Raw genomic sequence first — 14,640 nt, forward strand, 5'->3', positions numbered from 1 at the left:
ATTGCGGCAGTGTAAGTTTGATTTCTGAGTGGACAATTTTGAGAGTGGTACAATCTATTCTGGCCTTAATACATTCCTCATTACTTTAAATACTTCATTCAATCTACTAAAGAAACACTGCTAAAGAAGTGTTAGCAGTTCTCAAAGACATTGTGAGCAGAAGGAAGGAAGAAGGAATGAGGGGTTTTGGCCTATTCTGTGTAGTTAGAATGAACAGTCATGGCCTTTAATCTGTGGATGACAAATGTAATTCAGAAGATGTGTAGTCAGACTTAAGTGTGAGGGACTTCAAGGTTAAATAAAGGCAGCTAGAAAATGTATGAAGAGAATACAAAAGACTGGAACTGTTCAGGGAGGAAGAGCAAGGAGTCAAAAGTATTGCAGAGGGGCGAAGAGTAAGGCTGTTTTGGTTCTATTGTAAGCCAAATATAACGTTCTGGTTTTAATACAAAAGGATTGAATTTTAGCTTTAATTTTGATACTAAATATTTCTACACAAAGTGATGCCCAGTGGAGGTTGAGAGGGTGTAGTAGTGCCTTCCTGTTGAAGATGGTAGCCCTATGGGTTAAAGCATTGTGCTGTGAAATGCATGATGCTCTTAACCTCTTTCTCTTCTGCCGGAATTCCCTATGACTTAATGTGATATTGAGTAACATTGGTTAATGATGTGAATGTTGACTACCATCCTCTAGTGGCAGTGGAGTTTGTCTTTAGCAGTGGTTTACCATAGGGTACTTCATTCATTTGCAGGCAACAATTGTTGCAGAAAAATAAGGTGAATAGTGTTAAAAGATGCACTTATTTTTAATAAATTGAAAATGAAAAAGGTATTTTGTTTAGTTAGTAATGTGCTCAGTCTTTCCTCTGATAAAATCACTATGTTGTTCTATTCCAGTGGAAAATGACTACCTGACAATCTTTCTGCAAGTAGCTTTCCAGAGCTAGTGACATAAGTCTTCTTGTTTTACCTGAGCAAATTCTGAATCTGAAACATCCACTGAGAGTCTCTTACAGGAGAAACCCCAACACAGAGAAAAATATAAATTCAAGTGACCAAGTTAGCATGAAGCCCCAAGATAGTAATTATAACAAGAAGTTTATAAGTAGTGCTTTGGTCTACATTTTTCCAGTGGTGTTTCTGATCTTTGCTGTGCAATTTCAGTATTACACTGGTTTCTATTAAAGCCAATATAATATATTTATTATTTCTTTGGTGTTTTCCTGAATATCAAGTGGCTGAAACAGATTTTACCTTTCAAAATTATTTTTGTTAGTGCACAGAGATTTTTCTTTATGTTTATATGTTCTGGTGTGATTCTTAAGGTCTGCCATGCATTTTTTAGCCTGTATTTTAGTAGTGTTTTAATCACAGGAGACTAAAACTGAATTATAGTAAGCAATACCAAAAATTCAATAATTTCTGAAACTTGAATTTTCAAAAGTCACCCAAATTCTGTTTTATTAGCAAATTCTAAGCATGAAAATGAAAACTTTATTGCTTGTTTTTAAGCTCAGTGGTTATTTCCCTCCTATTTCAGTGTTTTTTCAGAGTAAATCTGAATTTCTATGGAAATTAGCTCATTACTATTATTTTTTGTAATATCTGACTGATTAATGAGCTACTTTGCCATTTATAAAAAAACCACAAAAATGTATTGAAAGGAAACCTTCCATAAAATTACTAATTACTAATTCTTCAGGGAATTGAGGCTTCAAATAATATCAATAAACAAGTGAATACCCCTTGTTTTCTGACAATCCCTGCTCTTACTGAAATCCAGATGCTGCAGGCTCACATTGCATAGAATATACCAAATCTGGTTATTGCTGACATGGTTGTTTTTCTTTCATTCTGGTTATTTCTCCTGAGTATTTGTAGCAGTAACTGTAATAATTTTTTTTCCCCTGATTACTTTCTTCTTTATCAAAGTTAGAATTGTTTTTGCTCACAGATGAAATACAAGCTTTTTAGAGCCTTTGTGGGAAGTGCCCTTGATACTGCAGATCACTTCTTTCATATTGCTGATTTTCAAAGATTGGTTTTTTAAAGTGAATTTACATAATTACCTGATGGTAATTTTCTTTTTCTAAAGATAATAAAAACCAGTGATAATTGAAGTATTAGTCTTTCATAATATTTGTAGGTGTTTCAAAGCTCTTTGCCTTCAGTTATAAGTAAGCAAAAGAGATAACACTGTAAAGCTTAATACCATAATTAAATAAATTATAACAGGTCTGCTGAAGAATTGTATAAATGGATTTTGATACAGTGGTTCCTGTATATAGGTGTGAGCATATTAAATTATAGTTCTGAAAAGCTTTGTAGAGAATAGCAGAACTGTGTGACTTGCAGGTTTTCTGTTAACATTCAGTTACCATATCTAGTACTGTACAAAGACTGCTGTGTTTATACTGCTTTTAAAAAGGTTTATCAGTGTTATCACTGCATTTTAATCACTGTAAGGGTATGTTTAACTATAAAAATTTAATACAAGATAGGCAAAATAAATTATTGTCCTACATAGTGCTTGAAATTTTTTTAGCTAGTTATTACTTAGAGATATACAAGTTGCTCATATTGCTTGTTTATAAATGGGTTTCATTAAAAATCCTAATCATGTGGATGCAGATTTGGTTCTATATTGTAAATTCTTTTTTTAAGTAAGTGACTATGAATATTTTTGAATAGCCATAAAATACTAAATCTAAAATGAGATTTAGTATTTGTTTTGCATAGTATTTGCAATTGATAAATGGTGAGTTATATGTTGTGTTTTTAGAGCTTTAACTGCTAATCTCATATGAAAATGTTGCTTTGTAGGGCAAAATTCAGGGAGAGGGCCCGGGATTCCAGAGTGAACTTGTACATTCCTTCAGGGCATTTTTGCAAGGGAGGTTGTTGTGTTTTAAAGGTAGTTGATAAGAGACCTGCACCACCAACCCCAGACCTGCACTACCAACCACCATCATGCATTAGTCTATAGAAGGTATTTGGGTGAACATACTCCTGTACCACTCCGTACCACCATTTATCCAAGTGAAATTTTTGACCATTTGCAGGATACATTATAAATCAGGGTGTCACTACCAGACAATCAGATTTGAACATTCCTTGCATAAAGTAGCTTGCCTATATCCCTGAGGAATACATCACTTAACTGTGTTTATGTGACAGTGTTGATATGCCTGGTTTTACATGAAAGTTAGGTAGTGTGTTATTTATGTCAGCATGAATTTCACAAAATAGGTGATTGTGCTTTATGTATACTGAGGTTATCTTCTCTGGACAAATCACTCAGAATAATTGAAAGATATAATTTTATTATATGGTTATTAATTAAATCAGGAAACAGGATTTTTTTTCAGAATTGGTCTTTGCTACTACCTCAAGTTTTTTCAGTGTTCCCCTCTCTGAGGTGCTGACAACAGATTAACATGAAACAGAGCTCTGTTGAACCTAATTATGTTGTAGCTCATTGTTTTGAGGATCTATAAAACTGTTCCCTCCCTTTTTATGAGGCTGTAGTCACAAGGAAAGGCCATAAACAGTGCCTTTTCTCTTTCCTACAGACTGGAGATTTCATGACTTGACTTAATAAAGGCCTGATCCAGCTGCATTTATACCTGGGAATGAATGCTTCTTTATCAGGTCTTAATCTTCAGTAGATCAAGCAGGAGCGAATGACAGCAGGATAGCTTTTGATCAGCCATAAATATCTGAAAGCTTAATTTTTAAAAAAATTATTTGCTATTCAAATCTTGACTCAAGACATGCTTTCCTGTACTTCAGAGGAAATATTTTAAGTATGAGGGCATTATTAAAAGGCAAAACAAAACTGAGATCTTTCTATACTTTCAACCAGTTACCACTAAAACAAGATTTCCACATCAGCTAAGGGGATTATTATTGTATGTTTTTAAATCCTCATACACTTCAGAGAGGACTAATGTGTAGCATGTTTGGCCCTTAGATATAATGTGGAAAATTATGCCCTACCTTTATTTGAAGTCTATACTGGGGAATTTAAAATTGATGCATTCCTGCTAAATAAGTTTTTGTAGTGTATGTACTCTGAGACTTGTTTGAGTTATTTTTTTCTTTTATGTAACTATTTTTGTTTTAATATACAATTGTTAATATATAATTTAATATATAATTCTTTATATTGTTTATATGTTAATATGTTGTTTATATAATTGTATATATTGCTTAATATATAATTGGTTTTTGTATAATATACAACTGCTAAAATTATTGGAATTTTCTAGTAATTTATTTGGAGATGTTCTGTAATACTTGAAGATGGCTCTTTGCTTTTTTTGTTGTTGTTTTTTTGACTGGGTATATAGAGCTCTTTTTTGTATATAAACTTTTTTATATTTTTGTGGCATCATTTGTATTATTTTTTGTGTTGTTTTCTCTCCATGCTGCAAGGCAGTGGATAAACTAGAGCTCTTGCTGAATTTCATGGTGTGTTTTTATGTGTTTGTTCTGTTCCTCTGTTTTACTGCAGGGTGTGAGCGGGGGCAGTTCCGCTGTGGCAATGGTCGCTGTATTCCTGCAGACTGGAGGTGTGACGGGGCCAGGGACTGCTCGGATGATACGGATGAAGCTGGATGCCGTAAGTGAAACAAATCCACAGCCACTCCTTTGTCATACAAGAAGTTAGGCGATTCCAATGTGCTCAGCTGTACCTATGGTACCAGAATAAACGTTGAATTGGGTAAAAAACTGCTAGTTGTCATGAGATACTGCAGAATCTATTTGAGTCATATTCCATGAGCTCATTTGGCTCAGTACACAGAAAATCAAGTAGTGCCCAGCTTCTAACACAACTAAACTTTTCTTAAAAATCTGACTGTCCAATAATGCGGTTTCATATTATGACTAATGTTCTAAGTAGATGTAGAGATGTATTCTAGTACTGTAGTAATACTGAATGTTGGATCTATATACAGCTACCACCAGCACTGGTGTGAAAAGTCTTTGGATTTTTCAGACCCTGGAAAACTAACTGTACCTACTGTGCCCAAAGTGGAGTCATGCTTAATTGTCTAGAGTTGATTTTGCTGTATCAGCATTTCAGGGACAGCAATTTTATTTATATGGACTGTAATAGCTGTGCACAAAGATTCTCTCAAGCTGAATGGAAAAGTTGTGAAAATGAAGAATTTCCTTCCACAGTCTGTTTTTAGGAACTTTCCTGTATTTTACCTTCTCAGTTCTAGTGTTCTTTGAGTCTTGTGGGTTGGTGCAATTATCAGCCCCCTTAAAGATTAGGCCAATTTTTGCCCTTCAGTTGATAGGGAGTGACTCTAATTTATATCTGTTATTTTTACACTGTTATTATTTCTTTGCTGCTTGACCCACCTAATAATTGGAGGCCACAGACATGGCTTGGCAGTCTGACTTGTTCCTTAGCGCTTTAACTCCAAAAAAAACCTAGTGTAGTCCTGGGTGAAGAATGCCTTTAAGCTGGCAAAACAAAATGGTGGTGTCTCACAGCAATAATGAAAATTAAACTTAATTTTAAAAATGTTTTTAAAGCAATATGTTAATGTGCTATGGGTAGTGGGGCACGTGAGTGCCTAGCAAGATTATTTGAAACTGGTCTGAGGTTAAAATCATACTAAAAGATTATTTTTGGTTCTTGAAGCGGGACTTAAAAAAGTATGCATGAAGTACATGTCTGTAGTATGTGATCAATTTTATCCTTCTAATTAGTTTACTACTGATGTTATTTTGTAATTTTCAACTCTTAATCTGCAAATTGTTTTTATTTTCTCCCTTGATGCTTTGGTTAAATCGATAGTTGTACTTGCATACCATCCCATGAGCACAAAGTGTTTCAAGTTGACCTATTTCTGCAAAAACACAGTCCTGAGAACAGAGATGGTCCAGACCAGAGTCCTGTTTACTGGACTGTGTTGTACTAGGGATTTTTCCAGGTGTATTAGCTAGGGATGGAGCAAGCTGTGACACAGTTTCAAACATTTATTTTGATCTTTCTCTTTGATGGTTCCCTGTTTGTCTATTTGAACAGTACAGAGTGGAGCTAGAACAAGATCATTCAGGTTGTTCTGATCTGACCCTCATTTTGCCTCATGAATTCACAGGAAGAATCGTGAGCTTGTTTTGGCAGATCATGTTCTTATCAGGGATAAAACAAATGAGGTGGAGTGAGAGCAGTTAAACAAGACCCCTGTGAGACAAGGGAAGTTAGTGTGACTGTACACAAAAGTAAAAAAAAGGACTCTGCCAGAGGGCAGTTCAGAACCTGAAAAGTTTTTGGGGACCCTTCTAGAGGAGCTTGTGTCTCCAGGAGAGGATACAAGGCTGAAGAGTCTATGCAGGAGTTTACTAAGCTGAATTTTGCCTTTGAGCATCTTTCTGTGGGTCCACCTTTCCCTCTCTGGTCTGTCTGTTTTCTTTGATCTGTTAAATGCTTCATGTGCATCATGGAAGTTACAATTCATTGACACTTGAACCTTAGAATTTCTTTTCCTTTATGCAATTATTTTCTATGAAAGTGCTTTTGCAGATGTCTGTGAAATGACAATATTTTTCATTGCTTACATTAGCACAACCTACCTGTGAGGGAAATCAGTTTCAGTGTCAAACTGATGGAGAATGTATTCCACAGTCATGGGTTTGTGATGATGAGGAAGATTGTGAAGATGGCTCAGATGAACATCAGCAATGTCGTAAGTATTTTAACTCCCAGTCCTCTACCAGCTTTGTGAAATAATGTAATTTACATAGCAGCACTTTGAGAACATACAGAAATAAGCCCTCTGTAAGTACAGAAGTCTCTCTAAAGTATTTCTAGAAATAAAGTAATCTGAAGTCTGAAGTAGATAAAGTACAGAAAATATGTCTAAAAAGCTATCTCCAGGTCTTGAAATCTGAAAATTACTTATTAACTTATTTATTTACTTATTTAATTAAAAAGAGCAAAATATAAAATATAAAAAATATAATATATTAAAAATATATAAAAATATTAAAAAGCCATAAGCTTTGCTCTTTTCTTAGTATTGATAGACAAATAAAACATACTCTGGCTTAGAATTTCATTACTAAGCATTTGAAGAGCTATAAGTACATGCCACAGTTACTGCACCAAATTACATTCTCTGCATTATTGCACAGGACAAGAGAACAACTGTAGTGTTCTGAAGGATGGTTTTTCTGCCATTTCTAGTATTAAAAGTTACTCTAAGTGATAAAGATAAGATTAATTAATTTTCATTTTGTTTGTGTGTATAATTTTTTGATAACTTCTTTGAACTGTACAGCTCTGGAGCTACTCACCAACCCCTGGGGAGGTTAAAATGTTTCTTTTGGAAGGATTTTGCTCCTTCCAGGCTTGTTTTTTGCTTTTATATTTTGATTCCATCTTCATCCACTGAGGATGGAAAATTTTAAATGCTCCCCTCTTCCTCTGAGAAGGTGTCAGCGCAACTGCTGGTTATGTTTTAACTAAAGAATCTGCAGATACAAAAATGCAAAATGAGCAGCAGCTCTGAGTTTGACTTTGGAACTGGGTCACTGTAACATTGTTCACCATGTACTGGTTAATCATGAGTGTCTATCTGCACAGTGGCACTGTGCTGCTGCTATTTTTTAGTCATCTCCTGGTATTTGTCCTTGTTGTTCTAAAGATACTTTTATCTCAGTGTTTGGGAAAGCTGGAGGCTTTCTTTTCCTCCTTGAAATATTAAAAGTTTTTCTTGGAAAACTGGCAGAGAGCTCTGGAAGTCATACATGCAGAAATTTGTTTTACTTTACTGCCATGCTCTTGTTTTTCCTCATGAGACTGGTATCCCAGTAGCTGGTCTTATTTTGGGAATGCTGCTGACAGAAGAAGGCGTAGAGAGCCCCTGCAGAGCAGCAGATGACAAGATACAAATGTGTAGAGTTGATGATGATGGGATGATGTTGAGATACAACATGAGTTTGAAAGAAGCAAATGTGCAGGTGGCAGAGGGAAGGAAAAGTTAGTAGTACACTTGCCCTTTAGCCATATCTTTACAGATTGCTGTTAGTTTGGCTAAGAACTGAAAATGTAATTTAGCTGTAGTGAAATCAAAGTGGAATTGAACAGTTCTATGTGGTTGCTTTTTCCTGACAGCTGTCAAGAGAGGAGACATAATCATTCTCAATCCTCTATTAGTTACATATGCAAACTATTCCTGACTGTTGAGGCCCTGGCTGTATTAGAAAGAGGTGCCTTAGCTCCAGCTCTGCTGTGTTGACATTGTGCCATTCCAGTTGACTGAGTAACTTACAGTTATTGACATATTTTGACCCAGTAAATAAAATAAGAGAAAACTTTGAATCGGTTAGAGTTGATAATTTAATATTTTAGGCAGAATAATTATAGGAAGGTACTTTTTAACCTAGAGGTCAATTCTTCAGTGGAGAAAAGCAGTGACCTTGCAGACTACAGGAGCCCTCCCAGAGCTATGCTGTCAGCTATGTGCTTGTCAAGTATTCTTTAATCCCCTTGAGTACAAGAGATACAGGGGGAGAAAATGTTACGCTGATATTTATGAGAAAGATGAAGTGGTTAAAGAGGAAGGAAGATATATTTTGCTCATGAAAAGCCTTGGTTGGTAGGGAAGACTGATTGTGTGCCTGTGTTGCAGCGGGAAGGACATGCTCGAGTCAGCAGTTCACGTGCTCCAATGGACAGTGCATCCCGGGCGCGTACCGGTGCGATCGAGTGGAGGACTGCACTGATGGAACAGACGAAAGAGCCTGCCGTGAGTCTTAATCCTAGCACGAGATCTGGTTTCAGCTCATCTCTCTGTGGCATTTTAATACATTTGTAAGATTAAAGGGCTTGTTGATAGACAGGATGACCACAATATGCTTTTTGTTACAAGAGTTTCATTTCAGATTCTTCTGTGTATTAGAGCTGATGCTCTGATACAGATCTGTTACCACAGAACTGAAGTGCAAACTGCTGCCACAGGATCAGGTCATATTATTTCTCATTGTCTGAAAGATAATTAATTATGCACTGTAGAAAGGCAACCATATTTAATTGTCTTATGTCTTTGGGACACTCGGAGCTAACTTTACTGAAGTTTTTCATGTTGTTTTTGCATACTTCGTATGAAATCAGTACTAGTTATAGCCCGTATTGAAAAGCAAAATTTGACTTCAAATGACTTATTTGAGAAGATTTGATCCCTTCAAAAGCATTTCATTCTAGACTGCAGCTTCCTGTGGAGATGATTGTTGTATTGTATTCAGATGAGTTGTTTATATTGTGCCAACAAAATGCAGATGGACAAGTAGTTTTTTTCACTCTAACTTCCCCAGAGTTGAGGCTGCCTGCTTGGTGACAGTCTCCCTAAATTCTGGCCTAGGTTGAATACTGATGGAAAGGAAAGCTGGCCACAGAATAGAGGAGATGGTTTTCAGAAATGTTTTGTCTAATACCTACGTAACAGTGTGTAACAGGCATGTCTGTTCACTGTTAGTCTTAAGGAAAAGCTTCACACATCCTGAGTGTCATCTTACATATAAACTGCTATTCCAGCATTAGAACATAGTGTGCCTTTGGGAACAAACATAACTGTAAAGTTCACTTAGAACCAGACCCAGGGCAGGAGGTAGGGAAAAAGACTGGAGTGGTAATGGAAGGACAAAGAAGCAAGAAATGAAATTTTGTTATTGGCTGTGCTTAGGGGAGAAAAGGGCATATGCTGTGTAAAGGAAGACTATATGGTCATCCAACTGCTAATGTGGTTTATCCTTGACTCACAAGTGGCTAAAATTGTCCCTATGTAGAATGAAAGGAGATTTAGGACTATATGATACTCTGGAATAAAATATTGCTAAATCGTCCAGCTCGGAATTTTTCATGTGATAGACCCACAGCCACTTCTGAAGTCACCAATAAAAATGGCTAAAAGCCAAGATTCAAAGTACCCCATCTCATTACTGGAAGAATATCTTCTGTAAATTGGCATTTTTTTCTCTTAAAGTTTAGAGTAAGAAATGAAGTTAGTAACTTAATTTAGCAAATCTGTCACACATGAAAAAAAATCCTGAACAAAAGATGTCTGTTTTAAAAATGTATTATCTGTGAATTAAAGAACTGGAACTGCTGAGCATCTCTGAGAAACCTGTGAGTAGTCACTGAATACAGTGTGTAATAGCCAGGTACCATGGTGTGATTGTTACAATGCAGTAAATCTGTGTCAGCCTGGGAGTGGACCTAAGGATGATACTTAAAACTCTTTCTTCAAACTAGAAGCTGCTGTGATGTTTGAAAATTGAAGTACACATTTTATTTAATGTTTAACATTCTCAGCTAGGTAAATTAAAAAGGCAGTGAGGAAAGGGCCCTCTAGATACATTAACAGCAGCACTCTACTGCTGTAGGGGAAAGCCAGTCATTGCTGCATCAGCAAATAGGCCCCATGACTGCTGTGGGGGCAGCATATTTAGCCCCGAGGAGAGGGACTGCCTCCTATCATTCAACAGCCTCTGCTCTGGTTTATTAGAATATGTGTTGACAGTCCCCCTGAGGCAGAAGAATGACTGTGACTTGGAACCTTGAAAGTAGGTTGGACTAGTTTAAAGAAATATGACAGTGCTGAAGACAAGAGGATACAACAAGAATGTAATGACAAGACTCTTGAGGAAGGCTGGTTAATTTTATTGCCTTTTTGTCTTTGCAAGGCTTAGAACTTTCAACAGAAGCCATAAAATAAAATTTACAATTTGATGATTTATGATTAACTGTATAGTACAGATTAGTGTAGGTGATTTTTGAGCACATTCTAAGACTTGCTTTGAATGTTCATTTTTCCCAGTGTTTAGTGTCTTTCCTTTTCCACATTATCTGATATAAACAAATGTAAGAGGAATAGTACTATTTTGGCCTTTTCCTTTTTTCACTGAATTCCCCTTATTTAATTTGAACTAAAAGTTTTCATAAATAAAAATGAAACACCCATGAACAACACAAGAATAAAGCTGTTTATAATTGATTCTGGTGTTTTACAGAGCATAACAAAATGCAAACTTAGGTCTCTTTACTTATGCTTTGCATTCAGTCCTCTGTCTGGAAACAGATTTATATTGTAAGAAAGATAAAGTTTTATTCCTGAATAAGTTACATTACTAAGAAAGTAGTCAAATGCAAAATGTCACCAATATAAAGTAAGTCTGTGATTAAACGTGTAAAAAACAGAACAAAGGAATTCAGAACCTCAGTCCATTTTATTGCTAATGGGATTAACAACAAGGGGAAACTACCCATGCAGAGGCTAAGATAAACATTAGAACAATGCTTCAGCTACAGGTCATACAATTAGTGCACTGAAGCTGTTTTGATTTCATAAATTTATGGCTTTTAATTTTTTTAAATATACCTATCAGGCTGTTTTCTAGCTTTTTTTAATAGTCAGCAGCTAGCAAATACTTTAATTTTAACACTTTAGAAACATAGAATGAAATGGCAGATTATTCGGGGTAGCAAATGCTTTTTGGGAGTAGGCAGCCAATACTGGTGAAATTTTTCTGTTACATTATTTCTTTCAGTTAAGATAAATTTCTCTCTCCTGCCTCAGCTTCATAGTTGAAAAATGAAAATCCCAGCCATGTCCATTTTGCTTTGCTGTGGCAGAATAACCTTTCTGGATGCTGCTCTGAGCACTGTGCTGAGGCTGTGAGGGAGAAAGGGGCAGTGCATTAAAGACATGCTGTTCGAAGCTAGTGGGGCCAGGTGTGGGCCAAGATACACTGGATTTTTGATTCTAATTTTGATGTTGAGTTGCTGCCATAGGTCAGCTGCCTAACTGTGGATTCCTGTCTCTTGTTTGCTATGCTAAATAGCTGTTGTGGTCAGGAAGTGGGCAGCCAGCTCTGGGATTAATTTGCAGAGTACAGGGTGAAAGTGAACAAAGATCAAGAACTGAAGAGATCATAAGGGATGTAGTCCAAGAAAGAAGAGAGTATTAGTCAGAGACTAATATTCTGGATGTTGGACAAATTACAAGTAGCAGCTATAGGACGAGGAAGAAGTTCAGGCAGAAGGAAGTATCTCCACCAGGAAGAGTTTGGGACAGGGAAGTAGCAGAACTGGGGCAATCTAAGGCAGGCAGCCAAAGGCTAGAGTTTCAGGGATCAAAATCAGGAATTAAGGCCCAGAATGAGGGTCTGGTCTATCTGTCTGCCAGCTCTGAAAGCATCTCTACTCTGAACTCTGCCTGGTATCATGTAGCTCATAGGACTCTTGGGCTCAGAGTCAGTCTCCCTCCTGGCGTCTCTGGTAGGCTGTGAGCTGTCTGGGCAATGCTTTGACCACTGTGAGGTGGTGACTCATGGCAGTGAATCAAACAGTTTAATTAACTTTATTTTGTAAAATGTTTTTGCATGTTGCAATAAAAGACACTTGTTAGTAGGAAATTGCCCTTTTTATTTTCCTTTTATTTCTACCCTTGTAACATGGGTTAGGGTTATGCAAGCTTATACTGCTGACTGTGTGACAGAAATCAGCTTGTGTTGAATCAAATACTGGTTGCAACTATTTCCTGTAGCTGTTTTTTATGGGTTTATTTCCAGTTTGCAAAACAAAAGTGTTAGGCAGAGAGCAGAATAATGTAGGTTTAGCAATTCCTGTGACATAGGTTTCAAACATCCTGTGACGTAGGTTTCAAATACGTGTCCTTTGAAAGATGCCATTTAAATATGTTTGCAACAGTTGCCCCAAAACAGTTACAGGGAGCAAGGTGCTTCATCTGTCATTTGTGCTGGTGTTTGCCAGTTATTTATATTTTGCAACTGAAGCGTTGGCATGCATCAGGGAGACAGATTGTGTAGAAGTATTTTGGCTAAGAAAATGCCTGAGGGGAGGGGAGAGAAAGAAGAGCTCCCTTTCTTCCTGAGCACTGGAATGGACATAGGTGAAGAACATTCCCCCGACTTTCACAAAGCCCATATTATCTTCTAGGAATTGTCATGACTGTGGGAACATTTATTCTTTTTAGTTTTCTGTAAAATTAGCCACAGGTTTTTGGGAGGAGAAGGTAAAGGAAACAGTATTTATGTTGGAGGCTATTGACCATTCAAAACAAGGGGAAATAAAACAGTGCTTATATTTTTTTCTGTCCCTTCACTTTTCTCTTAATGTTGTGTTCATCATATTGTCTCCTTTCACTCTCTTGTACAGCTGTATTCTCAGACCTCCTCAGGTGCAAGCTACCTACCTCGTTGTCTTTTTAACTCAGAACCTTATTCTTCCTTTTTCACTCTTTCTAGCCCATTTGTCAGCAACGTAGAAAGAACAAAAAGTTCCATTGCCTGGAAGAGAACCCCTTCAAGTCATTCACAGAGCATTGACACTTTTTCCATATACCCCCTACAACAGAGACAGTATGATCAATTTCTCTGACTGTTATCAGCTCTTGCACAGCTGTGGGATTTTATGCAAATGCAGTAATCTTGGATCAGGTGTGTACAGAGAAATCTTAGTTTAAATAAAAATTCAAATAAAAGCTAGGAAATATTTATTTTGCAAGCCCCAAATGCAGTGACTGATATAAGACCTTTCCACTTAAATTTAAAATTTTGTGATACTCACTTTCCAACTTCATTTGCTGGAGGGCTTTTTATTAATCTGGATTATACAGGTCTTCCAGTTTAAAGAAATAATCCCATTCCTCCCCTCTTGCTGCCAAGGTTCAGATTATTCTTTTCCTTTTAAGAGGTCCTCATTTGGTGATAGGAGTAGAAGAACTAAGCTCATGTCTTATGTTTTCTAAATTTTGGAGAGAAAGATAGGGAGTTTAAGTCTCAGGGTTTTTGCAATTGTAAGGACAGTCATTCCTAGATATCATTCAGATATCCTAGTATTGGCTTCCTTTGTTCTCTCAGCATTGAGCCCTCACAGAAGCCAACATTTCTTCCTTGATTCTTTTACCTTTACTTCTCCACACATAAAACTAACCCAGGTACTGAGGAGGTGTCTTGATGGCACAGATGCTCCTAAACCATGCAGTGCATTGGCTCCAGCCTTTGGTGTAGCTCACAGCCTTACCAATTTTCATGAGGCTTAGTTCTTAATGCCCCAAATAATTAAAACCAATTTATTAAAATAATATGCTTAAGGTGCAAAGAGTACCATCTGCAATGCAGAATGCCATGAAAAATATCTTTCAGATCAGTAATCAGGCTGTAATCAGAAATATAATTTACAAACCTTGGTCTTTTGATAAGGGGTTGGAAATGGGATTACCTGTAGAGTTAAAAATTAAATTAATCTCCATTAGGTTTTTCAAAGAATGTTCTTACTTTTGCAAGTACAATTAAAATAAAGAATCTGCACACAGTTTTGAAAAGAGAATAAGAAAAAAGAAGCATTTGTTCACATTCTAGTAAAACACCAGTTTAGTCAGAATGTATATTTTGAAGTATCTTCAAAACATCTTTACTTATGACTCTTCTTGGTATTTTTTTGTAGTGACTGTTTATACAATGCACTAGATTTTATAATATAATAAAGATTTTGCTATGCTGAGGATATTTCCAGGTTTGCTGCTGAAGAGAATACTTTGGTAAAGTTTCCCTTCTTGTAAGCTTGAGAAAATCTTATTACTTGGCTGGATTCTTAGTC

At 36.5% G+C, this 14,640-nt stretch overlaps 1 protein-coding gene across 1 annotated transcript in view; it reads left to right on the forward strand.

Moving 5' to 3' along the window:
• LRP2 (LDL receptor related protein 2) overlaps positions 1–14,640 on the forward strand; it is a 113,579-nt gene that overhangs the window by 11,838 nt on the left and 87,101 nt on the right. The window contains exons 2-4 of the mRNA XM_088168084.1: positions 4,516–4,623; positions 6,584–6,706; positions 8,654–8,770. Coding sequence (XP_088024210.1) covers positions 4,516–4,623; positions 6,584–6,706; positions 8,654–8,770 — 348 coding nt within the window. The remainder of the gene's footprint in view (positions 1–4,515; positions 4,624–6,583; positions 6,707–8,653; positions 8,771–14,640) is intronic.

The sequence above is a fragment of the Sturnus vulgaris genome, chromosome 7, assembly GCF_052056855.1.
Source record: "Sturnus vulgaris isolate bStuVul1 chromosome 7, bStuVul1.hap1, whole genome shotgun sequence".
Classification (NCBI taxonomy): Eukaryota; Metazoa; Chordata; class Aves; order Passeriformes; family Sturnidae; genus Sturnus; species Sturnus vulgaris.